The sequence below is a fragment of the Chlorocebus sabaeus genome, chromosome 6 (genome assembly GCF_047675955.1).
Source record: "Chlorocebus sabaeus isolate Y175 chromosome 6, mChlSab1.0.hap1, whole genome shotgun sequence".
NCBI lineage: Eukaryota > Metazoa > Chordata > Mammalia > Primates > Cercopithecidae > Chlorocebus > Chlorocebus sabaeus.
Genome location: NC_132909.1, coordinates 21,603,626 through 21,631,567, shown reverse-complemented (window position 1 = coordinate 21,631,567; position 27,942 = coordinate 21,603,626). Strand labels below are relative to the sequence as shown.

The following is a 27,942-nucleotide window of genomic DNA, read 5'->3' as shown; positions in this document are numbered from 1 at the left end:
TGGGGGGTGCCTATAATCCCAACTACTCGGGAGGCTGAGGCAAGAGAATCACTTGAACCCGGGAGGCGGAGGCTGCAGTGAGCTGAGATTGTGCCACTGCACTCCAGCTTGGGCAACAGAGCAAGACTCCATCTCAAAAACTAAATAAATATAAGTAAATAAATAAATTTATATATGACATGCATAGAGTAATATGGTAAAATGGACTAGTCTTAAGCATACAATCTGATAAATTTGTATACATTTGTAGACATGGGTACCTACAAGTCAAACATAGAACATTTTCAGCCCTCCAGATTTCTTCATGCTGTTTCAGAGTAAATACCCTCTCAGAGGTAACCAGTATTCTGACTTCTATCACAATAGATTAGTTTTGCCCGTTTTCAACTTCATATGAATGGAACCCTACGATATATACTTTTTTGTTTCTGCCTTCTTTCATTCTGTTTGTGTAATCTATCCATGTTGGTTGTTGTGTGTGGCAGTCATCTGTTCTTTGTTATTGTTAAGTAGTATTCCACTGTGTGAAATACTGTAATTTATTCTTTTTTCTGTTAATGTTCACTTGCATTCTTTCTAATGCTGGGCTATTTTGACAGTTACACTTTATTTTGTCCTTGATCAAAAGAGAACATCAAAAGAGCTAGGTTTATCAACTACAAGAAGTAACACTAAAATGTTTTCATTGACCTCTAGGTATCAATTAAAAGCTTATTTCTGTTAGAAAATGTTGATTTTTTATTGTTACATACAATGAAAATGATGTAACAAATTTTTGCTCTGGTTTTCTTTACCTATGAAAAGGAAATTTAAATTTGATGCCCAACTTTAGTCTCTCTGAATGAATTTCATAAAATACCCACATTTTGACTCTTCCCTAGTTTTAATCGTTCAACTCTATTTCCCCTGAAAATATGTTTTATGTATATAGGCCTTTATAATTTACTGTATGAATTACTGTAATCCCCTTAAATTGCATTGGAGAGTAAGGCAAGAAACAAATACACTATTTAATATTTACCTGGGACTCAGTCATTTCCTCTTCTTTCTGGGAAGGGATGGGGCCTGCAGAAGTTGAGCTGGGGAAGAGAATAAAACACATTAAAATTGGCCTGGCTTTTAGTTTCAGAAATATGCACACACAGAGTGGATTAAAGGTCACCCTGTAGTGGAATGATAATTAAATCTATCAGAAATGCCAAGAATATTCACACCACAAAGGTTCTTAATAGGTGTGAGGATGGTTGGAATAATCATGCAGAGCTTGGGCATAGAGTGGATAGAAACGGGTGCATATGTGGGAGATCTGTATCAGAGAATACATGTAGCATTATGAAGGCATATATCCAGGAAAATTATGAAACTGACAAAACACCTAAAGTATTTTAATGTATTGAGACATTTAAGACAGTAATAATTAGCAATTAAGAAAGAATTAAGTAGCAATTTAAAAGGTGATATAATTATATCTTGAGGAACAAATAAAAAGTTTGTATGTGTGAGTAATGTGTATCAGAGGTACTGATGGTAAGAGAATTAAATCCATACTTTTCCCTAGCCACAGCAATCAGACAAGAGAAAGAAAGAAAGGGCATCCAAATTGGTAAACAGGAAGTCACACTGTTGCTGCTGCTGACATGATTGTATACCTAGAAAACCCTAAAGATTCATCCCCAAAGCTCCTAGAACTGGCAATTGAATTCAGCAGTTTCAGGACACAAAATTAATGTACACAAATCAGTAGCCCTGCTATATGCCAACAGCAACTAAGCTGAGAATCAAATCAATAACTCAACCCCTTTTACAATAGCTGCCAAAAAAATAAAATACTTAGGAATGTACTTAACCAAGGAGGTAAAAGACCTCTGTAAGGAAAACTATAAAACACTGCTGAAAGAAATCAGATAACACAAACAAATGGAAACACATCCTGTGCTCATGGATGGGTAGAATCAATATTGTGAAAATGACCATACTGCCAAAAGCAATCTACAAATTTGACACAATTCCCATCAAGATACCACCATCAATCTAGGCAGAACTAGAAAAAACAATCCTAAAATTCATATGGAACCAAAAAGGAGCCCACAGCCAAAGCAAGACTAAGCAAAAAGAACAAATCTGGAGGCATTACATTATTTGACTTTGAACTATATTATAAGACCATAGTCACCAAAACAGCATGGTAGTGGTATCAAAACAGGCATACAGACGAATGGAACCAAATAGAAAACCCAGAAATAAAGCCAAATACTTACAGTCAACATATCTTCGACCAAACAAACAAAGACATAAAGTGAGAAAAGGAAACCCTATTTAACAAATGGTTTCAGGATAATTGGCAAGCCATATGTAGAAGAATGAAACTGGGGCCGGGCACAGTGGCTCACTCCTACAATCCCAGTACTTTGGGAGGGCAAGGTGGGTGGATCACGAGGTCAGGAGATAAGAGACCATCCTGGCTAACAAGGTAAAACCCCGTCTCTACTAAAAATACAAAAAAATTAGCCAGGCGTGGTGACAGGGCACCTGTAGTCCCAGCTACTTGGGAGGCTGAGGCAGAAGAATGGCATGAACCTGACAGGCAGAGGTTGCAGTGAGCCAAGATCACGCCACTGCACTCCAGCCTGGGCAACAGAGACTCCATCTCAAAAAAAAAAGGAGGAATGAAACGATCCTCTGGATCCTCATCTCTCACCTTATACAAAAATCAACTCAAGATGGATCAAAGACTTAAATTTAAGACCTGAAACCATAAAATTTCTAGAAGATAACATTCAAAAAACCCTCATAGACATTGGCTTAGGCAAAGACTTTATGACCAAGAACCCAAAAGCAAACACAACAAAAACAAAGATAAACAGATGGGACTTAATTAAACTAAAAAGCGTCTGCACAGCAAAATAATCAGCAAAGTAACCCACAGAATGGGAGAAAATCTTTGCAGTCTATACATCCAACAAAGGATTAATACTCAGAATCTACAAGGAACTCAAACCAGCAAGAAAAAATCCCATCAAAAAGTGGGCTAGGACATGAATAGACAGTTCTCAAAAGAAGATATACGAATGGTCAACGAACATATGAAAAAATACTCAACATCACTAATTATCAGGGAAATGCAAACCATACCACCATATGATATTTTACTCCTGGAAGAATGGCCATAATCAAAAAATCAAAAAATAATAAATGTTGGCATGGATGTGGTGAAAAGGGAACACTTTCATACTGCTGGTAGGAATGTAAACTAGTACAACCACTATGGAAAACAGTGTGGCGATTCCTTAAAGAACTAAAAGTATATCTACCATTTCATCCAGCAATCCCACTCCTGGTATTTACCCGGAGGAAAAGAAGTCATTATAGGAAAAATATACTTGCACACGCATGTTTATAGCAGCATGATTCGCAATTCCAAAAATATGGAACCAGCCTATATATAAAATGGAACAAAATATTGGCATAAAAACAGAGTGAATTTTACTGTATACAAATAGAATTCAACCAGGATGTGAATTCTGGGAGGTGGAATCTAAAATAGAATGTAGAATATGACACATTAATTTAACTGTACTACATAAGAGGTTTATTGTAGATTCTTTGGCATTTTCTACTTAATTATGTTGTCTGCAAATAGAAAGTTATATTCCTTCCTTTTCAATCTTTATGTCTTTTATGTACTTCTCTTCCCTTATTGCACTGGCTAGAACTTCCGGTACAATAGTGACTATTATAATAGTAGTAAGAGAGGACATCCTTGCATTGTTCCCAGTCTTAGAGAGAAAGCATTCAGTATCTCACCATTAACTGTAATGTAGTTCTAGGTTTTCTGAAGATGCCCTTTAGTAAAGGTTGTTCCCTTCAATTCCTAGTTTGCTGAGGAGTTGCTTTGTTTTTTGTTGTTAACATGAATGAATGTTGACTTTTGTCAAGTGCTTTTCTGCATCTACTGAGATAACAGTCATATGTTTATTCTCTTATTACAGACAACTATAGTAATTGATTTTCAAAGGATGAACTGGAAATTCATCTCATATTCCCAAGGTGAACCCTATTGTGATATACTTTTTTTATATTGCTAGATTCAATTCACCCATATACTGTTGAGGATTTTTGTTTCTAACTCCATGAGGAATACTAGTCTGTAGTTTTCTTGTAATATCTTTGGCTTTGGTATCTGGGCAAAGCTGGCCTCATAAAATGAGTTGAAAAGTGTTCCTCCTCTTCTGCATTCTGGAAAAGTTTGTATGGAATCATTAGAATTTCTTCCGTAGATGTTTAGTATTTCACCTGGGAAATTATCTGGTTGTGGAGTTTCCATTTTGGAAGTTTTTAAATCACAAATTCAATTTCATGAATAGATATGTAACTATTCAAGTTATTTCTTGTCTGAATTTTGGTAGTTTATGTCTTTCAAAAAATTTGCTCATTCATCCAAGTTGTCAAATTCACAGGTAGGGAGTTGTTTGCAGTATTCTTTTATTATCCTTTTCAAATCTGTGGGGGTGAGTGTGACACCCTATCTTTCATTCCTGATATTAGCAATTTGTTTCTTTTTTTTCAACTTTTATTGAGCTTTTCAAAGAACGAGCTTTTAGTTCACTGATTTTTCTCCATTATTTTTGGTTTCAAATTGTACTGAATTATGCTGTAATCTTTAATATCCTCTTCCTTTTGTTTGTTTTGAGTTTAGTTTGCTTTTTTCCCCTCTAGTTTGTTAGGGCAGAAGTGTAGTAATGATTTTTCTAATTATTTATATAATTTAATGCAACAAACTTCCCTCTAAGCACTAATTTAGCTGCTTCCCACATATTTTGGTGTGCTGTATTTCCATTTTCTTTCAAATTATTTTTTAATTTCCTATAATGTTTCTTCTTTGACTCATGGACTATTTAGAAGTGTGTTTAATTTTGAAATATCTGGAGATTTTCCAGATACCTTTTGTTCTTCACTTCTAGTTTTATTCTGCTTTGTTCTGAGAATAGACCTTGAATGACTTTTATGTCTTTAAAATTCTTGAGATTTCTATTATGGCCCCAAATATGATCTATGTTGGTGAATGTCTATGTGCACTTGAGGAAGACATGTATTCCGCTGTTGTTTAGAGTGTTCTATACACGTCATTGACATTTGAACACTGAAAAAGTTGACATTCAATACTTGAATGTTGGTTGATAATGTTGTTTTGGAGTCTTCTGTAACCTTTCTGATATTCTGCTTTCATGTTCTATTGATTCCTGAAAGAGAAGTTTTAAGTCCCCAACTATAATTGTGCATGTGTCTATTTCTCCTTTCAGTTCTGTCAGTTTTTGCCTCATGTATCTTAAGCTGTGTTGTTAGCTGCATACACATTTATGATTGTTGTGGCTTCTTACTAACTCCTAGAGCATTATGTTTCTTCATCCCTGATTAAATCCCTTGTTCTAAACTTTGTCTAATATTAAAGTTGTTTCCTGTTTTTTTTTTTTTTTTTTTTTTTTTTGTTAGTATTTTGTGGTAGTTTTTCCTATGTCATTTGCTTTTAATACACTTATTTATCTTTATATTTAAAATGGGTCTCTTAGGCTACTCCACCTTGTAGTCTGGTAGTTAAAATGGGTTTCTTGTAAAACAGCATTTAGATGAATCTTGCTCTTTTATTCAATGTGATAAGCTCTATCTGTAACTGGTGCATTCAGAATGATATTAAAATTGATTACTGATACAGCTGGATTAAGATGTATCATCTTCTTAGCTGTTTTCTATTTGCTCCTTTGTTCTTTTTCGCTCTCCTTCCCCCACTTTTCTCCTTTGGTTTCGTTTAATTGCACATTTTTTATTATTCCATTTTATCTCCCACTTAGTCATTGTGTATGTCCTTTTAACGTACTGTTGGATATGGTTTTCTAGTATTTTGTTGGGGACTTCTGCATCTGTACTCACCAGGAATATTGCCCTGCAGTTTTTCTGTGTCTCTGTCTTGCTTTGGTATCAGGATAATGCTGGCCTCGTAAGATAAGAATGGAACTGGTCCCTCCTCTTCAATATTCTGAAAGATTTTGAGAAGGATTTCTATTAATTCATCTTTAAATGTTTGGTTGAATTCACCAGTGAAGCTGTATGGTCCAGGCCTCTGCCGTTAGGAGGTTTTTGATTCCTGATTCGGTTTCCACACTAGTTATAGGTCTGTTCAGACTTTTTATAATATTTCTTTGTGATCTAATCTTGGTAGTTTGTATGTTTCTAGGAATTTATTTATTTATTCTAGGTTATCCAGTTTGTTGACATATAATTGTTCACAGTTTTTTCTTAAGATCCTTTTTACTTCTGTGGCATCAGCTGTACACAGTTTTTTCTTAAGATCCTTTTTATTTCTGTGGCATCAGTTATATTGTCTCTTCTTTCAATTCTGATGTTATTTATTTGAGTCTTTTCTATTTTTTTCATAGTTTAGGTAAGGATTTGTCAATTTATCTTTTCAAAATACCAACTGTTAGTTTCTTTTCTTTCTTTCTTTTTTTTTTTTTTTTTTTTGAGTCAGAGTCTCGCTCTGCCGCCCAGGCTGGAGTACAGTGGCGCCATCTCGGCTCACTGCAAGCTCTGCCTCCCGGGTTCACACCATTCTCCTGCCCCAGCCTTCCAAGTAGCTGGGACTACAGGCGCCCGCCACCACGCCTAATTTTTTAAAAATATTTTTAGTAGAGACAGGGTTTCACCGTGTTAGCCAGGATGGTCTCAATCTCCTGACCTCGTGATCCGCCTGCCTTGGCCTCCCAAAGTGCTGGGATTACAGGCGTGAGCCACTGCGCCCAGCCCAAAATACCAGCTGTTAGTTTCTATCACTTTTCTATTTATTTATGCTTTCATTTCCTTTATTTCCTTCCTTCTGCTAACTTTGGACTTAGTTTGCTCTTCTGATTCTAGTTCCCTGAGATGTAAAGTTAGTTGTTTATTTGAGATCTTTCTTCTTTTATCAATGTAAGAGCTTATCCATATGAATTTACCTCTCAGTACTGCTTTTGCTGCAATTTATAAGTTTTGGTATGTTATGTTTTTGTTTGCCTCAAGATATTTTCTAATTTCATTTTTTATTTCTCCTTTGACCCAATGGTTATTCAAGATTCTGTTCGTTTCAATATATTTGTGGATTTCTTGGTTTTCTTTGTTATATTTATTTCTGGTTTCATTCTACTGGGGTCAGAAAAGGTATCTGGTATGACTTAGATATTTTAAAAATTTTTAACATTTGTTTTGTGATCTAATATGTGATGCATTATGGGGAAACCTCCATGTGTAGAGAAAAATAATATATATTCTACAGCTGTTGGGTAGAAAGTTCTGTATATGGCCAGGCACGGTGGCTCATGCCTGTAATCCCAGCACTTTGGGAGGCCGAGGCAGGCGGATCACCTGAGGTCAGGAGTTCGAGACCAGCCTGGATAACATGTTGAAATCCTGTCTCTACTAAAAATACAAAAATTAGCCAGGCATGGTGGTGGATGCCTGTAATCTCAGCTACTCGGGAGGCTGAGGTAGGATAATCACTTGAACCCAGGAGGCAGATGTTGCAGTGAGCCGAGATCAATGCCACTGCACTCCAGCCTGGGTGACAGAGCAAGATCCATCTTAAAAAAAAAAAAAAAAGTTCTGTATATGTCTATTAGATCCATCAGGTCTACAGTGTTATTCAAGTCAAATGTTTCCTTACTGATCTGTCAGGAAGTTCTGTCCATTATTAATGGACAGAAAGTGGGGTATTAAAGTTTCCTATTATATTGCATTGCTATATATTTCTCCCTTCAATTTTGCCAATGTTTTTTTACATATTAGATATCCTGGTGTTGGGTGCATATATATTTATAATCATTCTATCGTCCCAGTGGGTTGACCCTATTATCATTATAAAATGTGCTTCCTTGTCTCTTGTGACAGTTTTTTACTTAAATCCTATTTTATCTGATATACGTATAGCTACTCTGCTCTCTTTTGGTTACCATTTGCATGGATAATCTTTTTCCATCCTGCACCTTCAGCCTATGTGTACCCTTAAGATCTGAAGTGAGCTTCTTGTAGACAGCATATAGTTGGGTCTTGTTTATATATCCATTCAGCGACTCTATGTTTGTTGATTGGGGAGTTTAATGTGCATTTACTACAATTATTGCTAGGGAAGAACTTACTATTGCTATTTTGTTAGTTGCTTTATGTTAGTCTTCTTCCTTCATCTTTTCCACTGTTGCAGTCTCCCTTTGTGTTTTGTTAGTTTTTTGTATTGATATGCTTTGACTTCTTTCTCTTTTGTGTAGCCTCTATGGGTACTTTCTGGCATATGTGGTTAGTGTGGGGCTTACATAAAATATAGATATAATAGTCTTTTTAAAGCTGATAACAAACTTAACTTCAATCACATACAAAAACTCTGCATTTTAAATTCTTCTGCCCAAATTTGGTTATAATTGTCACAATTCACATCTATTCACAGTGTATCTTTTAACGTATTTCATATCTATTTTTAATACTTTCATCTTTTAACTTTTATAGTAGAATTAAAAGTTATTTACCCACCACAATTATGGTAATGCAGTATTCTGTGTTTACATATATCTTTACCTTTATCAATGAGCTTCATACTTTTCCATACTGTCTTTTTGCTGTTTGGTGTTTTTTCATTTCTATTTGAAAACTCCCTTTGGCATTCTTTATAAGGCAGGTCTAGTGGTGATGAATTTCCTCAGCTGTGGTTTGGGAAAGTCTTTCTCTCATCATCATTTTTAAAGGATAGTTTTGCCAAGTATAGTATTCCTGGTTGGCAGGGATTTTTTGCTATTGTTGTTTGTTTTGTTTTGTCTGTTTGATCTTTCAGCTCTCTGAATATATCATTCTACTCTGTTCTGGCCTGCAAAGTTTCTGCTGAAAAATATCCCTTAATAGTCCTATGGATGTTCCCTTGTATGTGATAAGCTGCTTTTCTCTTGCTGCTTTCAAAATTCTGTCTTTGACTTTTGACAGTTTGCTATAATGCATCTTGGTATGGGTTTGTTTCATTTTATTTTGTGTCCTTTGTGCTTCCTGAATCTGGATGTTTATTTCCTTCCCCAGCTTTGGGGAGTTTTCAGCCATTATTTTTAAAGCAAGCTTTCCGGTCCTTTTTCTCTATTTTCTCCTGAGATTCCCATAATGTATATATTAGTCTGCTTGATGGTATTCTACAACCAACTTAAGCCTTCTTCACTCTTTTTCATTATTTTTTATTATCACTCCTCTGACTGAATTATTTCTAATGGCTTGTCTTCCAGTTTGCTAATCCTTTCTTCTGCTTTATTTAGTCTGATGTTGAATCCTTCTAGTGAATTTTTCTGCCAATTCTCTGGGGAGCTCATAAAGAAAAGATGGAGTACTGGTTGCACAAACCAACTCCTTCTCTCCCCTGGATGAGTTAGGGCATCTCTTCCTGACTGTATGGTACTGTACCAGGGGCAGTATCTCTAGTAACAGGGTATCCTGAATCTTCGTACTAGCTTCCCTAGTCTTGTTTCATGTTCTTCCAGGATACAACAGCCTTTACGATTAGTTTCTCATTTCTCACAAACAGAATTTGTCTGTGAATTGTTGCTGAATTAGTATTTTGGGAAGGTGAGAAAGGGTCCAAGTCTTCCTATACCACCATCCTGATGATGCCACCACCACCCCCCTGCCTTCATTTTGAAGGGATATTTTTGCTTGGTGTGAAATCCTGGATTGACAGCTTTTTTTTTTCTGCACTTTAAAAATGATTCTCCCTTGTCTTCTTGCTTGCATGGTCTCTGATAATAGATCTGCTATACGTAATTCTTATTCTTGTTCCTCAATAGACTTTTTTTTTCTTGTTATCTTTAAGATTTTCCTCTTATTTTTAGTTTCCAGCAGTTTAATATGTTTAGATGTGTTTTAAATTTTTGTTTTGGTATTTATCTCTGAGCTTCTTGGACCTATGGTTTGCTGTCACTAACTTGGAAAATTCTCAGCCATGATTTATTTAAATACTTTTCTTCCATCTCTGCTGCAATTACCCATCAGGTCCATTTCATATTAGTCATAGTTATCTTAAATTCCTGTTGGGTTGTTGCAATATCTATGTCATAACTAAGTCAATTATGATTATTGCTTTGTCTCTTTGAAGTATGTTTTTTCTTTTTCTTCTTGCCTTTTTACATGCCTCATAATCTTCGGTGAAGGCTGTACATCTTGGGTAGTACAGTAGATACGACGATTAAGAAGTTTACATGAGTATGCCTTCCCTTCTGCTAGGTTTTTAACATGGGGGGTTATGCTGATCTATTCAATAGCTGGACAGAGTTTGAGGTTTGTCATTGCTATGGTTACACTGAGTGTACCACAGGCTTCAATAATATCCTCTAATAATATCTGTGTTTAAGGTAAGGGTTGATTTCCCATGGCTGTTTTCTCAGTGCACTTTTCTCCCTTAGTTTTGGGTGTTCCATTTGTGCTGCTCCTCAGAGAGAATCTCTCTTGCAAGCTTCCTAGCTGTATTCTACTATTGCTTCTATTTGATTCTTGTTATTTTGGTGGGGGTTGAGTAGATGGAGGGAAAGCATTCTCTTATGATCTCACTAAGTCTCAGTCTTAGGCAGACACCATATCCCTAAGTCTTGGGGATGTGGCTTTCACAAGTGCTTTTGCCACTCTGCCAGCTGTAGTGCTAGGCCTAGAGCATATTCCTCCCCTATTCTCAGAGATAGTACTTTTTTTCAGGTCCCTTTCCTATACTGCAGTAGCTTTCTACAAGTCTCCTAAGGCAACTGTTTTTGCTGCTCTTCATTATGCAGTGATAGGGAAGATGGGTTTGGGCTGCTGTTGCCCTCCCCCAGCTAGCACTACAAGGAAAGGCTTCTCAGGATTCACCCCCATCTTCCCTATGAGTGCCGCTGGGATTCCGAGAGGAAAAGCCTACAAGAGATTGAACCCCCACCTCTCTAATTTTGCAAATCCCCCAGTAGTTTTACACTTTCATTAGCTGACATTCACACTTTAAAAATTTGTTTAAAAACTTGATAGCTGTATTTTCTTACTGGCTTATATGGTGTCTGGCAGAGTCCATCCCAGGTAAGTAAAGCTTGAGTCCTGTTTCTCTCAGCTGGCATCTTTCTTTCCCCAGATTTAAGATTACCTGGTTGCCCTGTGACCTCAGTTCTCTGATGGGTTCTAGAAAAGTTATTTTGTAGTTTGTCCATTTCCTTGTTGTAGGGTAGAAGTTTGTAGTTTCCTTGTTGTAATGATTGAAGCAAAGCTCCTTCCAGCTGTTTACATCCCTAAGGAGAAACCCAAAGTCCCCTCATTACAATAAACTTTTGAGAAGTCCTTCAGTTTATTTTGTCATGGGGCTCAAAAATACCTTGCAAATAAAGTTAGGATTAGGATAACAGTTTAAAGTCGAGTAAATTAGCTAGGATGGAGTGGGGGTGGGATAGCATTACAAGCAAAGCAATAGCAATTGGTAAGGCCTCAGAAAAGACAGAATTCAGTATACTGGAGGAACTCAACTTTAAGCTAATTGAGGAAATACTTTAGAAACAAATTCACAAACTAAATGTTATATTCGTAATAAATGTTATTTTTCTTTCCTCTGCAGAGAACTTACTTCCAGGCATATCAATTTGTTTAGTTTTTGGACTATCATGCATAATTCCCTCCTGAAATGAGCTCTGATACAGTTAAAATGCTTACAGCAACTTGCATATCTACATAATAATATATATTTTTTAACACTCCTCTTGCTTGAATCCACATTTTGCCAAAAACCTAAAACTCATTGAAAGCTGTACACCTGGCAGCGTTTCTCAAGGCAGAAATTCTCTAGTTAGCATGAACTAACTCACAGACTGGGGATATGGCTCTGTGGTGGACAACAACACTATTTTCTCCCCCACCCCCAACTCTTTCCTAGTCTTCTCTCCACTATTTCCATGGGTTCCCGGATTCTAGGTCCTACCACACCACTTTGCAACACATGTTTAAATCACAAGGGAAAAGGGCTAATGACACATGAAAGAAGGATATAAGGGCTGGACATTAGCACCCACTGATGGCTGGAAGAACAGCATTAAACTCTGTGGGTACCGCTCTATCTGGGATCTAAAGTTGCCAAAGACAGTTGCAACCTACAGAAATCAAAAATTTAATTTCTCAAAAGCTTCTTTACTTTGTTCTCTCTTTAATTTGGCTGGCATGTTTGAAAACATTTTTATTCTACTCTCATACTCAAATAATAATTTGGCTAACTGTAGGCTTCTCAGAAAAACAATTTTTCCTCAGAAATTTAAAGCAATGTGACTTCACTTTGCGGCTCCAGTGACTTCTAGTGTTGCTGTATATTGACATTCTACTTCTAGATCATTCCAACTTTTTTTTTCCTCTGTAGAAAGTTTTTGGCCTTTCTTCTCGTGTTAGTTTCTGATAGTTGGTGTGGGTTTTTCTCATTAATCGCACTGAGCTTTTGGTCAATGTATATCATGGACATATGGTCACTGCAATCCGTATATTTATTGTTCTCTTCTAGGAAATTTTCTTGCACCTTTTTGTTGTCATTTTCTCTACTTTCTCTTATGTATAATTCCTAAGAATAGGGTGATCTATCCCTTAAACTGACCATCTAAGTGTCTTATGTTTTATCTCTTAAAACTTCTACTTCTCTCTTAGGGCCCGTATGTTTGAGAAGGAAGCTCCCATTCATTTTTTTTTTTTTTTTTTTTTTGGAGACGGAGTCTCGCTCTGTCGCCCAGGCTGGAGTGCAGTGGCCGGATCTCTGCTCACTGCAAGCTCCGCCTCCCGGGTTCACGCCATTCTCCTGCCTCAGCCTCCCGAGTAGCTGGGACTACAGGCGCCCGCCACCTCGCCCGGCTAGTTTTTTGTATTTTTTTAGTAGAGACGGGGTTTCACCGGGTTAGCCAGGATGGTCTCAATCTCCTGACCTCGTGATCCGCCTGTCTCGGCCTCCCAAAGTGCTGGGATTACAGGCTTGAGCCACCGCGCCCGGCCTGGAAGCTCCCATTCATTAAGTCACAGAGCTTAAACATTAAGTCACAGAGCTCTCCATTAAGAAAACTTTTTCTTTAGACAGGGAGTTGACGCTTCATGAAACAGTTTAACTGCCTCCTACTTTCCTTTCCTCTAGTTCACTCTAAACATACTTGTATGTATATATTCTAAAAATTTTCCTCCAAAATTTATTGCTTTTAAAAACTCGAGGCCGGGCACAGTGACTCACACCTGTAATTCCAGCACTTTGGGAGGCCGAGGTAGGCGGATCGCAAGGTCAGGAGTTCAAGACCGGCCTGGCCAACACAGTGAAACCCCACCTCTACTAAAGATACAAAAAATTAGTCAGGTGTGGTGGCAGGCGCCTGTAATCCTGTGGTTACTTGGGAGGCTGAGGCAGGAGAATCGCTTGAACCCAGGAGGCGGAGGTTACAGTGAGCCTAGATCGCGCCAGTGCACTCCAGCCTGGGCAATACAGCAAGACTGTCTCAAACAAAAACAAAAACAACACAAAACTCGAACTACAAAAACGTTGAAAGATTAGTACAAAGAATACTTCTAAAACCCTTAACCTATATTCAGCAATTGCCACATTTTTCTACCTCTGTTTCCTTCTCTAAAAACATGTACACAAACTTCACACTTAACTCTTTCAGAATGACCTCCAAAAACTAAGAAGTCTCCTACATAAACACAGTGCCATTATCACAGCAAAGATATTAAACATTAGTACAATAAAATATATTATTTCTATTCATACTTCCCTAGTTGTCACAACAATATCCTTTAAAACCAATTTTAAAATAAATTCAGGATTTAATCGAGAATTCTATCCTTATAAAATGCATCTTAAGTAATACTCCTCTGTTTAAATTTATTTTTTCTCCCCTTGCCCAAAATTTATTGGCTTATGGTAACAGAGAAACTGAGGTATGTGGAAATAGGAAAGGAAAAGAGAGTGTGGAATTGGTGTATAATGTTTAAGAATCAACAAAATAAAACTGGAAAATCTTAGATATGTTTATATTCTTTTTTTTTGTTTGTTTTGGAAACAGGGTCTCACTTTGTTGCCCAAGCTGGAGAAGCGCATGGCTCGCTGCATCCTTGATCTCTGAGGTTCAAGTGATTCTCCCATCTCAGCCTCCCAAGTAGCTGGGACCACAGGCATGCACCACCATGCCTGGCTAATTTATATATTTTTGGTAAAGACGGGGTTTTGCCTTGTTGCCCAGGCTGGTCTTGAACACTTGGGCTCAAATGATCTGCCCGCCTCGGCCTCCCAAAGTGCTAGGCTTATAGACATGAGCTACCATGCCCAGGCTGATATTTTTATATTCTTTATGGAGTCCTTTTTAAAAACTGTATTTTATTTTAGATGTAACTACCTGTGCTTGTTAGTTACATGGGTATTACCTTAAATTACTTCAATGACAACTTTTATAATTTTGTTTCTGAATACCTCATTAGCTTCATCTTTCACTCCCTGAAAGTAAACTCCAGCCATACATAATTACATGCTTTCTTAAAATATACAAAGCTCCTTAAAAGTTACTCTATATTACGTTCCCATGCCTAGAAACTACCTCTTGATTGCTGATCATCAGTTCCTTCTTGCCTTTGACCAATGCCTTCTTGTTCTTAAAGAGATCAGATTAAGAATGACTTTATCATTTGATTGGGATATCCCTCTATGTGGATCTATTTGTACTCCTGTATCTCATGAACTTAACCATCTTGTGGCATTTATCGCTCTGCCAATGCACCCACTGATTTATCTAAGTAGGACTGTGAACCACTTATGGCAGGGACTGGTCATATGGTTTGATGTTTCATTGCCCAGCACAACCTATATAAGAAAAGATGTGCAGTAAAAGTTTGTGCAATGAATTTAAAATAACTATGATTAATATTTTGAGTGCTCTATGACAAAGTTAGAAAAAGAGATGGGTACTGTAAGCAGAGAAATGCAAGCTATAAGAAAGAATCAAAATAAATGCTAGAAATAAAAAACATATTAACAAAAACAAAGAATGCCTTCAATGGACTCATCAACAAACTCAGCGCAGTAGAGGAAACAATCAGTGAACCTGAAAATAGAAATTGCAAAAGAAAGTGCACAGAGGAAAAAGAATGAAAAACAAGAGAACATCCAAACCATGGGACAATATCAAAACATGTATCTATTAAATAGACATCTATTTTCCCAATTAGAAAACCAAAAGGAGAAAAAAAGAGAACACAGATGAAATATTGTAAGTAATAATGTCCATGAATGTTTCAAATTAACAACACACATCAAACCACAGATTGAGGAAGCGCAAAGAACCCTAAGCAGGATAAATACCGAAACAAAACAAAACAAAACAAAAAATGTGTATATCATATTGAAACTGAAAAAAAAAAAAAGAAAAAGAAAAGGTATTCAAGGAACCCAGAAAAAAGTAACACCTTACCTATAAAATGACATTGATAAAAATTACAGCAGACTTCTTGTCAGAAACCAAATAAGCAAGAAAAAAGTGGTGTGAAATATCTAAAGCATTAAATGAAAAAGAGTCACCAACCTAGAATTTTCTTTTCAGGGAAATTATCCTTCAAAATTGAAGGAGAAATGAAGACTTTCTCAAAACAAAAGCTAAGGGAATTCATCACCAGCAGACCTACCCTGTAAGAAATGTTAAAAAGTTATTTAGTCAGAAGAAAAACAATATATGTCAGAAACATGGATTTACATAAAGAAAGGAAGTGCATCAGAGACGAAATCATGACGGGTAAGATAAAATCTTTTGGTTCTTTTATTAGTAATTGATCTAAAAGATAAATGTTTTTTGTTAAAGGCTATAATGATAACAGTGTTACTAGGTGATTATAGCTCATGGATAAGTGAAATGAATGAAAGAGACATCACAAGTGACACAACAACGGAGAAGAAGGGGGAACTGGGAATACTGTTGTAACGTTCCTGTACTACATATGAAGCAGTACAGCATTTTTCTTTTCTTTTCTTTTTTTTTTTTTTTTTGAGACGGAGTCTCGCTCTTTCGCCCAGGCTGGAGTGCAGTGGCGGGATCTCAGCTCACTGCAAGCTCCGCCTCCCTGGTTTACGCCATTCTCCTGCCTCAGCCTCCGGAGTAGCGGGGACTACAGGCGCTCGCCACCTCGCCTGGCTATTTTTTTGTATTTTTTACTAGAGACGGGGTTTCACCGAGTTAGCCAGGATGGTCTTGATCTCCTGACCTCGTGATCCGCCCGTCTGGGCCTCCCAAAGTGCTGGGATTACAGGCTTGAGCCACCGTGCCCGGCCGAAGCAGTACAGCATTTTTCAAAAGTGAATTTAGATTAGTTAAAAATACATATTGAAAACTTTAGGATGACACTAAAAATTTTTAAAAGAAGCATAAATGATAAAGTAAACAGGAGATAAAATGAAATAATATAAAATGCTCAATGGAAACCGTAGTAATCAGACAAAGGAGGAGGGAAGAGAAGAAACCAAACAAAGAAATAAAAAAAGTTTCTATTTGCATAGGAAGCAAATGGAAAACAGCTAGGAAGATGGCAGGTTTTTTTATTTTTTTATTTTTTATTTTTTTGAGACGGAGTCTCACTCTGTTGCCCAGGCTGGAGTGCAGTGGAACAATCTTGGCTCACTGCAGTCTCCGCCTCCTGGGTTCAAGCGATTCTCCTGCCTCAGCCTTAGCTGGGATTACAGGCATGTGCCACCACGCCTGGCTAATTTTTGTATTTTCAGTAGAGACGGGGTTTCGCCAGGTTGGTCTTAAACTCCGGACCTCAGGTGATCTGCCTGCCTCGGCCTCCCAAAGTGCTGGGATTACAGGCATGAGCCACCATGCCCAGCCAATGGTAGATGTTAATCCAACTACAAAAATAATCACACCAAGTATAAATGGTCCAAACACAGCAATTAGAAGACAGATTGTCAGAGTGCATTTAAAAAACAAACAAACAAAACAACCAACTATATATGTCTACAAGAAACCCACTTTAACATTCAGGTTACGAGTAAAGAGATGAAGCTACGCATGGTGGCATGCAGCTGCAGTCCAAGCTATTTGCGGGGGCTGAGGCAGGAAGGTTGCTTGAACATAGGAGTTCAAAGCTGCAGTGTGCCATGACTGCATCTGTGAATAGTCACTGCACTCTAGCCTGGGTAGCATAGTGAGACTCTGTCTCAAAAAAAAAAAAAAAAAAAGAAAAAAAGTCAAGGGATGAGACTGGTGGCCTATCCTTCCCTAGAAATGAAAAAAACAAACAGGCAAAACCTGTCAGAACCAGACTTTCAGAAACTCTGGGAAATAATTAAAGGTCGCACCCAAGCAAACACTTAACCAGGAGAAAGGTGTGTTAAATGTGGTAGCAGGTCTATGTGGCATTTTAACTAACTTATTCACAATTTACAAAAGTGACAAAAACTCCAAGACAATAGGAATAATTCAAACAAAAGCTGTATAAGAGCATAGTCAAGAAAATGTATTAAGGTTCACAAAAGTAACCTTAAATAAATACCATAGTTAAAGACAGAAAAAGTCAGCGTGGTAAAGATGCCTATTTTCCCAATAGTATCTATAAAATTAATATAATTTCAATCATAATTACCAAAAAGTTTTTCACTCAGCTTATCAAGCCAAATCCTCAAATTTATTTATGATGAAAAAGCTGGATAAGTAAAACAAAAAAAAATATGGATAGTAAACTAGCATTTTATGCATATTTGCTTACATTAAAAAGTAGAAGGAAAACCAAAAAATTTAACAATTTAAAAACGGTTACTAAAAGGTGGTAGAGACACAAATAGAATAAACACAAGACTTCTCTTTATTTTCTGTATTTGTTTTGTGTACACTTTAATACACCTTGTTTTGTATATCTGACTTTCCAACCATGTAAGTGTTTTACATAATTATAGGACAAAATTAAATTGGATCAAATGTTAAAACAAAAGCTATACCTAAAAACCAGAAGCAAAATAAAACAAATGAAACTAATCATGTATCAAGTTTTCAGCTTAACCACATGGAAATTAGTTATAGTTACTTTAAAGCTCAATAATTGGACTGTACTTCTCTAGAGGGATATATTCTAGCAGCAAATAGATCTATAAAGAAATGTTAAAATTATTTACTGTAGGAATATTGTAAGGACTAATAATGTTGCTCTGAAATTATCTTATTTATACATACATATATAGATATACAGATGGATCATTGAGCAGATAAAAGCTACAAAAATAAAACCAAAGTTAAAACTCTATAATTTAATTGTTTTTTTTTTTTGAGATGGAGTCTCGCTCTGTTGCCCAGGCTGGAGTACAATGGCGCAATCTCGGCTCACTGCAAGCTCCACCTCCTGGGTTCACACACCATTCTCCTGCGTCAACCTCCCAAGTAGCTGGGACTACTGGCGCCTGCCACCATGCCCGGCTAATTTTTTGCATTTTTTTTAGTAGAGACGGGGTTTCACTGTGTTTGCCAGGATGGTCTTGATCTCCTGACTTCGTGATCCACCCGCCTCGGACTTCCAAAGTGGTGGGATTACAGGCGTGAGCCACCGCACCTGGCTAAAATTTTTAACATTGGAAACAGCAGTATGAACTCATGATGCTCATTTTGTTAAGAATATATTTCCTGTTATAATAGGAATGAACCTTGAAAACATGCTAAGTGAAAGAAGTCAGTCAAAAAAGGTCACATAATATATTATTTCATTTATATGAAATGTGTGGAATAGGCAAATTTATAGAGACAGAAAGATCAGTAGTTGATTAGGTTGGGCAGGACCTAGGGGATGCGTACCATCAATCCCATATGAATACCATGTCTCCTTTAGTGATGAAATGCTCTAAAATTCCATTGTGATGGTAGTTTCATAACCCCATGAAAAAATACATATACAATTATATATATTATTATTATTAATATTATTATTATTTTGAGATGGAGTCTCACTCTGTCGCCCAGGCTGGAGTGCAGTGGTGCGATCTCGGCTCACTGCAACCTCTGCCTCCTGAGTTCAAGTGATTCTCTTGCCTCAGCCTCCTGAGTAGCTGGGATTACAGGTGCGCACCACCACGCCAGACTAATTTTTGTATTTTTAGTAGAATTGGGGTTTCACCATGTTGGTCAGGCTATTCTCGAACTCCTGACCTTGTGACCCGCCCGCCTTGGCCTCCCAAAGTGTTGGGATTACAGGCGTGAGCCACTGCACCTGGCCGAATATATAGTTTTAAAAATATTGCCGGGCGCGGTGGCTCAAGCCTGTAATCCCAGCACTTTGGGAGGCCGAGACGGGCGGATCACGAGGTCAGGAGATCGAGACCATCCTGGCTAACACGGTGAAACTCCGTCTCTACTAAAAAGTACAAAAAACTAGCCGGGCGAGGTGGCGGGCGCCTGTAGTCCCAGCTACTCCGGAGGCTGAGGCAGGAGAATGGCGTAAACCCAGGAGGAGGAGCTTGCGGTGAGCAGAGATCCGGCCACTGCACTCCAGCCTGGGTGACAGAGCCAGACTCCGTCTCAAAAAAAAAAATAAATAAATAAATAAAAATAAAAATATTAAACTGTATATTTTAAAAGGGTAAAATGTATTGTTATGAATTATATCTTAATCAAGTTATTAAAATATATACATATATATCCTAGCTCTGTCCACACACACAAAAACCCTCTAACAACAATAACCATTCCAACAGCAACAAGCACTATAACTGTGGTCTCAAAATACCATTTCCTACTTAAAGCAATCAGGGCACCATACAGAAAATATTGATTTCATGCATAGGGCAGAAAATGTTCAAAATGATCTGGGGATGTCCTATCATATCAGAAACGTAGGACACCATCAAACACTACTGGGGATGTGTTAAAAGGATTCAGAAGCTATCCTGAAACAGTAGCCAAAGATGAGAACATTTAACCTTGGAAAAGAAAATAAGTGCAGTAATTTAAAACACATCAAGTATGCTAAAAATGATGAATATATAATGGTGATAATAATAAAAACAACCCACTAGGAGAAGCCAGAGAACCACTTCAATAACTCAAAATCATATAAAGGGAAAGAATCCATTTATTCTGCCTTTTCTGTACAAACTGTACCTAAGGGTGAACAAACAGTTGACGAGGAAAATTTTTTCTTTAGGAAAATATTCTAGCTAGTAAACGAAGGAATGACAGAATTAGAATATTGCCATTTTGCAGCCCTTACTGAAATAATGGGTCTAGTTAGTAATCATCCATGTTTTCTAAAACCAGTATAGTGGTAAGAAGAACTGTTCTATTTTTAAAACATATGAAAAATATTCTTTTTTTTGAGACAGAGTCTCGCTCTGTGGCCAGGCTGGAGTACAATGGCGTGATCTTGGCTCACTGCAAATTCCACCTCCCAGGTTCAAGCGATTCTCCTGCCTCAGGCTCCGGAGTAGCTGGGACTACAGGTGTGCACCACCATGCCCAGCGAATTTTTGTATTTTTAGTAGAGACAGGGTTTCACCACGTTGGCCAGGATGGTCTCGATCCCTTGACCTCATGATCTGCCCACTTCGGCCTCCCAAAGTGCTGGGATTACAGGCATGAGCCACCGTGCCCGGCCCATCCCTCAATGTGTCTCACCTTACTTCCTCTAATATTACAACCCAACAGTCCTTCAACCCTGTCAGGACCTTCCATTCCTTGATTCTACTAATTTTTTACTGTCCTTCACCCTCTTCCTGTCTTCACTTTTCCACTTACCTAGCCTAAAATCCAAAATCAAAACAACAATCAATTATTTTGCCAACTTAAGACTCCTTTTGCCTCTCTCTCACATTATTCCTCTTTGCTTCATGAAACCAACATTCTGGTTAAATCCAAATCTCCCCTTAACCTGTCTGTGGCTGCAACTATGCGGATGAACACTGCAGGAGAAAAAACACACAGCTATACAGAATAGGCTCAGTTTAAATTCATAAATACTAACATTAAGTGGGTCTTTAATGGTGCCTAAAAATCATAATTTCTCTATTTTCTGTCCCAATCTCTGTGATTTTCTTTCCCCTGCTCTTCTCAAACTCTAGCACCAGTCTCACTCTCATCTGAGTCTCTTTCTAGGTACTTCACTATAAAGTTAAAACAATCATAAGAGAAGGTTCACAAGTTCTCACCAACACATCTGCCCATTTACTTGTATCTGTGCCTGAGTACTTCTCCCTTCTCTCCTGTTATTACCATGGTCAAGGTCCAAGCTCAGCCAAACTCTGCCATGAGATCTCATTTGCTCTGGCTACTTAAGGACATTTTTATATTATCTGCTTTCTCTCCTGTATTGTAGTTTCTCTCTCTACTGGATCATTTCAATCAGTATATAAACAGAATGTATACCTCTTAACTCCAGCTACCATGCCATTTCACTTCTTCCATTTAGAAAAAAAAAAAAAATCTTCAAGAATTGTCTAGACTTGATATCTCCAATTTTTTCTTTTCCAGTTCTCTCTTTGGCCTAAAATTCCATGGACACTGCTTTCAGGGTCCCTAATAAATGAATTTCATGTTGCCAAATTCCATGTTTCTTTCTCACTCCTCATTTTACGTGGCCGATTGGTAGCACCTGACACAGTTCTTGTTAAAATACATTCTTCCCTTGGTTTCCAGAATATCACACTCACCTAGTGTTCCTTCAACATTTCAAGCTAGTCCCCGTCAGTCTCTTTTGCTAATTCCTCCTTACTTCCCAGAGTTTGTTATGTTAGAGTGACTCAGAGATCAGTCCTTTGTCTACCTTTCTCTATCTATCCTAACCTCTAAGTGATCTCATTCAGTCTCGTGTTAAATATCATTTATATCCTGTAATTCCCAAATATGTCTCCATCCTAGACCTTAGATCTCTCTTTTGTCTCTCCTTTTGAACTTCATACTTGTATATCCAGTTGCCACCTTGATATCTCCACTTGAATGTCTAATGGGCATCCTCACATTTCACATACTATATTCCAAACTGAAATCTCACTATTTTCCTACATTCCAAGTCAGTTTTTCATACATTGTTCCCCTTCGCAGTTAATGACACCTCCATTCAAGTTACTCATAAAAACAATATTGTGTCACCTTGTCTCATTCACAATCTGCCTCAGTTTGTCAGCAAATCACGGCAGCTCTACCTTTAAATTATATCTAGTACATGACTACTTCTCACCATTTTTACTACTCTGGTCCAGATCACCAATATCTTTTCCCTAAAGTACTACAATACAATCATATGCTACGTAACAACGTTTCAGCCAACAACAGATCACACATACAACCATTGGTCCTATAAGATTTTAATGAAGCTAAAAAATTCCTGCCTTTTTTCCTCAGCTGTCGCGAAGGTGCTTGGTCCTTCCGAGAAAGCTAAGGCCGCGTTGGAGTGAGGGCCTCACTTCATCTGGCGACTAGCACCGCACCAGTCCCACACTTGCCCGCACTATGGCCTCCGTCTCCGAGCTCGCCTGCATCTACTCGGCCCTCATTCTGCACGACGATGAGGTGACCGTCACGGAGGATAAGATCAATGCCCTCATTAAAGCAGCCGGTGTGAATGTTGAACCTTTTTGGCCTGGCTTGTTTGCAAAGGCCCTGGCCAATGTCAACATTGGGAGCCTCATCTGCAATGTAGGGGCTGGTGGACCTGCTCCAGCAGCTGGTGCTGCACCAGCAGGAGGTCCTGCCCCCTCCACTGCTGCTGCTCCAGCTGAGGAGAAGAAAGTGGAAGCAAAGAAAGAAGAATCCGAGGAGTCTGATGATGACATGGGCTTTGGTCTTTTTGAGTAAATCTCTTTTATAACGTGTTCAATAAAAAGCTGAACTTTAAAAAAAAAAAAATTCCTATCACCTAGTGACGTCATAGCCATCATAACGTCATAGCACAATGCATTACACATGTAACCTAGGTTTATATAAGTACACTCTATGATGTTTGTGGTGATGCTAATGTAAACAAAACACCCCTACTGCACTGCCAGTGGTATAAAAGTATAGCATATACAGTTGTGTATGGTATTAGTATTTGATAATATTATTGATTATTGATCATGCATATAGTACATAATACTTGAAAATAATAAATGACCATTACTGCTTTATGTATTTACTATATTATACTTTTTGTTATTTTAGAGTATAATCCTACTTAAAAGAAAAGTGAACTGTAAAATAGCCTCAAGCAGGTCCTTCCAGAGGTATTACAGAAGACATTATTATCATAGGAGATGATAACAATAACAATGCATGTTTTTTGTTTCCTGCATGTTCCATGCATATTTATTGCCCCTGAAGACCTTCCAGCGGAACAAGATGTGAAGGTGGAAGACAGTGATATTGATGATCCTGACCCTGTGTAAGCCTAGGCTAATGTGTTTGTGTCTTAGTTTTCAGCAAAGGAGTTTCAAAAGTTAAAACGTTTTTAATAGAAAAAAGCTTATAAAGATATAAAGAAAATATTTTTGTACAGCTATACAATATGTGTTTTAAGCTAAGTATTATTATAAAACAGTAAAAAAGTTTAAAAAATTTAAAAGTGTATAAAGTGAGCTAAGGTTAATTTATTACTGAAAAAAGAAAAATGTTTTTGTAAATTTAGTGTAGCCTAAGTGTAGGGTTTTTATAAAGTCAACAGTAGTGTACACTAATGTCCTAACCCTTCGTATTCACTCACCACCACACACACGCACAAAAATATATATATATAGCTGTACCAGTTTGAATCTTATCTATTTATTTATTTATTTATTTTTGAGATGGCATCTCACTCTGTTGCCCAGGATGGAGTACGGTGGCACAATCTCGGCTCAGTGTTAGCTCCGCCTCCCGGGTTCAAGTGATTTTCCTGCCTCAGCCTCCCGAGTAGCTGAGACTACAGGAGTGTTCCACCACACCTGGCTAATTTTTTGTATTTTTAGTAGAGATGGGGTTTCACCCTGTTAGGCAGGATGGCCTCGATCTCCTGACCTCGTGATCCGCCCACCTTGACCTCCCAAACTGCTGGGATTACAGGCATGAGCCACCGCGCCCGGCCCATTTTTAATCTTTTATACTGCATTTTCACTGTATCTTTTCTGTGTTTAGATATGTTTAGATACACAATGTCTTACCATTGTGTTACAGTTGCCTATGGTATTCAGTACAGTAACATGCTGTACAGGTTTGTGGCCTGAGAATAGGCTATGCCATACAGCCTAGGTTTGCAGGAGGCTATACCATCTAGGTTGTGTAAGTACACTCCATGATGTTTGTACAAGGACAAAATTGTCTAACCAAGTATTTTTCAGAATGGATACCCATCATTAAGCAACACAACTGTAGTTTCCTAATTGGTCTCTCTGCTTCTTCCCTTGACCTGCCCGCTTTTTCCTCATTTGTCCTCCCATAGGCCATTCTCATCAGAGCTGCCAAAGCTATCTTCTTAAATTGTAAGCAGATAGTATCATTTCCATGCTCAAAAACCCTCCGGTAGCTTCCCATCTCACTCAGAGGAAAAGCCAAAATTAGTACTACGGGCCATAAAGCCCAATCTGATCTGCCCTCCTCCCCTCCACTTACCTTTCGTCTCTTCTCTCCCACTACTCTCCCCTTCAATTACTCTATTTCAGCCACACCAGCCTCTTCACTAACAGGCATGGTGCCACTTCAAAGCCTTTACAACTGCTGTTCCCTCGGCCTGGAATAACTTTCCTCACTTATGCATAAATAGATCCTTTACTTCCTTCATATCTTTATTACTACCTTTTCAGGATGCCTTCCCTGAAGAGCCCATCTAAAACTGAAACTCCCATCTCTAATTCTAAATATCCTCTCACTTCACATTTTTTCTTAGTATTTTTCACCATTTAATATACTTCATATTTAATTTACTTACCTTGTTTATTATCTGGCCCACAAAAATGTAAGTACCATGATAGTAGGGGGGTTGCCTCTTGTTCACTGCTATATCCCAAGCACCTAGGATCGTGCCTGTTACACAGACAGTGTTCAATAAATGATGAGTCTATGAATGAATGAATCCTTAATATATGAAGAACTCTGGAAAATAAATTTGAAAACAGAACGCTACTTTAGAAAACATATAATTCACAAAAGATTTTTTAAATGCTTGACTTCAATAAGTAATCAAACAATTGTTTTATAGTAAATTAATTATTTTATAGCCATGAGGAACAAAGATTACTACTATTTAGAATATCCATTGTTATCAATGGTGTATGAGGATATAGGCAGTCTTATGCCAATAATACTGCAGATTATTGGAACTTTACAGAAGAATAATTGGATAGGCTCAGGGAACCTTTAATAAGAGCATACATTTTGACCTATCAATTCTACTTTTAGGAGCCTGCTCCCCCTCCAAAAAATTTAGAAAAGTACATTAAAATATGTGCCAAATAGTTGCTGATAAACACACAGTTTATAATTTCGATAAGCTAGAGAGAACTAAATCATCCATCAGCAGGGGTAAACGTATACCATGAAATACTTTAAAATGATGGCATAATTTGTGATTGTTTAAATGGAAAGATACTAATCATATATTGTTAAATAAGAAAGGTTGGTTACAGAGTTGTATGTATAGTGTGACTGCAATTTTGAAGCCATCATGCACATATATAGAACATATGAACGTATACGTATGTATTCACAAAGGCGGGGGTGAAAAGATGGAAAGTAAATTTTGACAGTAGTTGCATGGCTGGTAGAACTATGAATGATTTTTGTTCTTCGAGCTTTTCTGTATTTTTCTCCACCCCACTCTACTCCCCAAATGAGGTGGAGTAGGGGACGAGGAGAATGAGTTTAGTACGTACACAAAACAATGTAGCTAATACACGAAAATAAAATTAAAAATAAAGTGTTGAGGCTATCGATGTTTCATATAAAAACATATTTCCGGTCGGGCGCAGTGGCTCACGTCTGCAATCCCAGCACTTTGGGAGGCCGAGGCGGGTGGATCACCTGAGGTGAGGAGTTCGAAACCAGCCTGACCCACATGGAGAAACCCTTTACTAAAAATACAAAATTAGCCAGGCGTGGTGGCACGCGCCTGTAATGCCAGCTACTCGGGAGGCTGAGGCAGGAGAATCGCTTGTACCCGGGAGGCAGAGGTTGTGGTGAGCCGAGATCGCGCCATTGCACTCCAGCAGCCTGTGCAACAAGAGCGAAACTCCGTCTCAAAAACAAAACAAAAACAAACAAAAAGAACTTATTTCCAATGACCATAGCCAAAGACATGCAGCGCTGGCAGAAATGCCAAGTGTCACACATCTACACCCACAAGCACACCCTACCTTGCAAAAACAGTTTTTCATTCATTCAACATCCCACTGTCACGCATGTTTGCACGCAGGTTCATACTGAAAGATAAAAGGGAAAGCGCCTCCACGAAATCCGCTTACGGACACGCTCCCGGGGCCACACTCAGCCAGACAAACGTCTGGCAAATGACAGTCACTTCACGCCAGACTCACAGTCCTTCGCACGCCACTCCCACTGCCTCAGGGAACCACAGGCACAGGCATCGCCCCGCCTGGCGTCCTCTTCCAAAGATTGGGGCACCGGGTCCGCGGGCCCCCGCTCCCACCCAGCACAAAGAGTCCGGCGCTCAGAGCTAGCGGTTTCCGGAGGACTCACCACCGAGCCCGCGGACACAGGCCCCGAAACCACACGTAACGCTGCCGAAGAGGCACAGCCGGCGCGGGCTGGGACAGAGGCGCCACTGAGGCCGGGGCTGTAGGTGGCTGAGGGCGCCACAAGCCTTGGTCCGTTAGACCAGGGGAGACGCTTCCCAGAGGCCCCCGCGGCTCACCCGGGCGGGACCCGCTTCCCCGTTTGCACGTCCTGAGAAGCCGACCACGGCGTTCCAGGGCTCACAGCTCCGCGCAGGGGAGCTCAGCCTAGGGTTTTGCCGGAGCGGCCCTCTGCCAGCCCAGCTCTCAGATTGGGAGCACAACTTGGTACTGAGAAGAATCGAGTCGTTCCGCTGCTTCCTGCCCCGAACTACATTTCCCAGAGGCCTTCGCGGCCCTACTCCACCCTCTCCCCCTGCAAAAAGGCATTTCCTTCTTACAGTGGGCTGGAGCTGCAGGTTCGCAGGGTCCGTGAAGGAAGCCTGGCTCAGTCTGTTTAGTTCCGTCTTCTCGGGTTTCTACCTGAGACTAGAATACAAAGTGGTGAAGGTGGTGAGAGCTCAAGTGCCCGTGAAGGCCGGGTCAGCTGGAGCCTTAAGGTCCTGGCAGCGGCTAGAACAGGGAGGAGTGACGTTGTGTGACTGTATGTGTGAAACTTCGGCCATGGAATTTGGAGTTTGGGGTTTCCCGGGCGACAGACCATGTCCAGTGACATCTGAGGTCGTGCGAATATGCGACCTTTTGTGTGACCATGGTCGCGTTTTATATTCTCGTGGCTGTTTGATTCTGACCTTGCATGTATTTGTTCTTTCTGGACTTCTCGAAGTGACAGTGTTACTGGATTTCATGACCCGGGATCGTGAGCGAAAAGTAGTGTGGCCAATCCGCCTGGATTCTAAACAGACTTGGCCTTACTAGCTGTGTCATCTCAGACTAGGTACTTAACTTCTCCATGACTTTAGTCTTAATTTTTTTTTTTTTTTTTTTTTTTTTTTTTTTTTTGAGACAGAGCCTCACTTTGTAACACATGCTGGAGTGCTGCGGCGCGATGCTGGCTCACTGCTGCCTCGAACTCCCGGGCTCAAGCGATTCTCTGCCTCAGCCTTCCGAGTAACTGGGACTACAATCACGGGACACCCCGCCTGGCTGATTTTTTTTTTTTTTTTTTAATTCTTAGAGATGAGGTCTCACTATGTTGCCCAGGCTGGTCTCAAACTTCTGAGCTCAAGCGATCCTCCGCCTGGGCCTCACAAAGTGCTGGGGTTACAGGAATGAGC

General features: G+C 38.9%; 1 protein-coding gene and 1 pseudogene across 15 annotated transcripts in view; one reads left to right on the top strand and one right to left on the bottom strand.

Moving 5' to 3' along the window:
- The window catches only part of ZNF569 (zinc finger protein 569), a 98,015-nt gene that overhangs the window by 36,394 nt on the left and 33,679 nt on the right, over positions 1-27,942 (bottom strand). For 3 of the 15 annotated variants that reach the window (XM_073016544.1, XM_073016543.1, XM_073016545.1), the window contains 2 exons: positions 24,904-25,067; positions 1,022-1,079 (listed from right to left, as the gene is read on the bottom strand). In XM_073016544.1, coding sequence (XP_072872645.1) covers positions 1,022-1,036 — 15 coding nt within the window. In that variant the 5' untranslated portion in view covers positions 1,037-1,079; positions 24,904-25,067. The other 12 variants (XM_073016550.1, XM_073016546.1, XM_073016542.1 and 9 more) reach the window with 12 other exon arrangements.
- LOC103234603 (large ribosomal subunit protein P1 pseudogene) lies at positions 22,358-22,871 on the top strand (annotated as a pseudogene).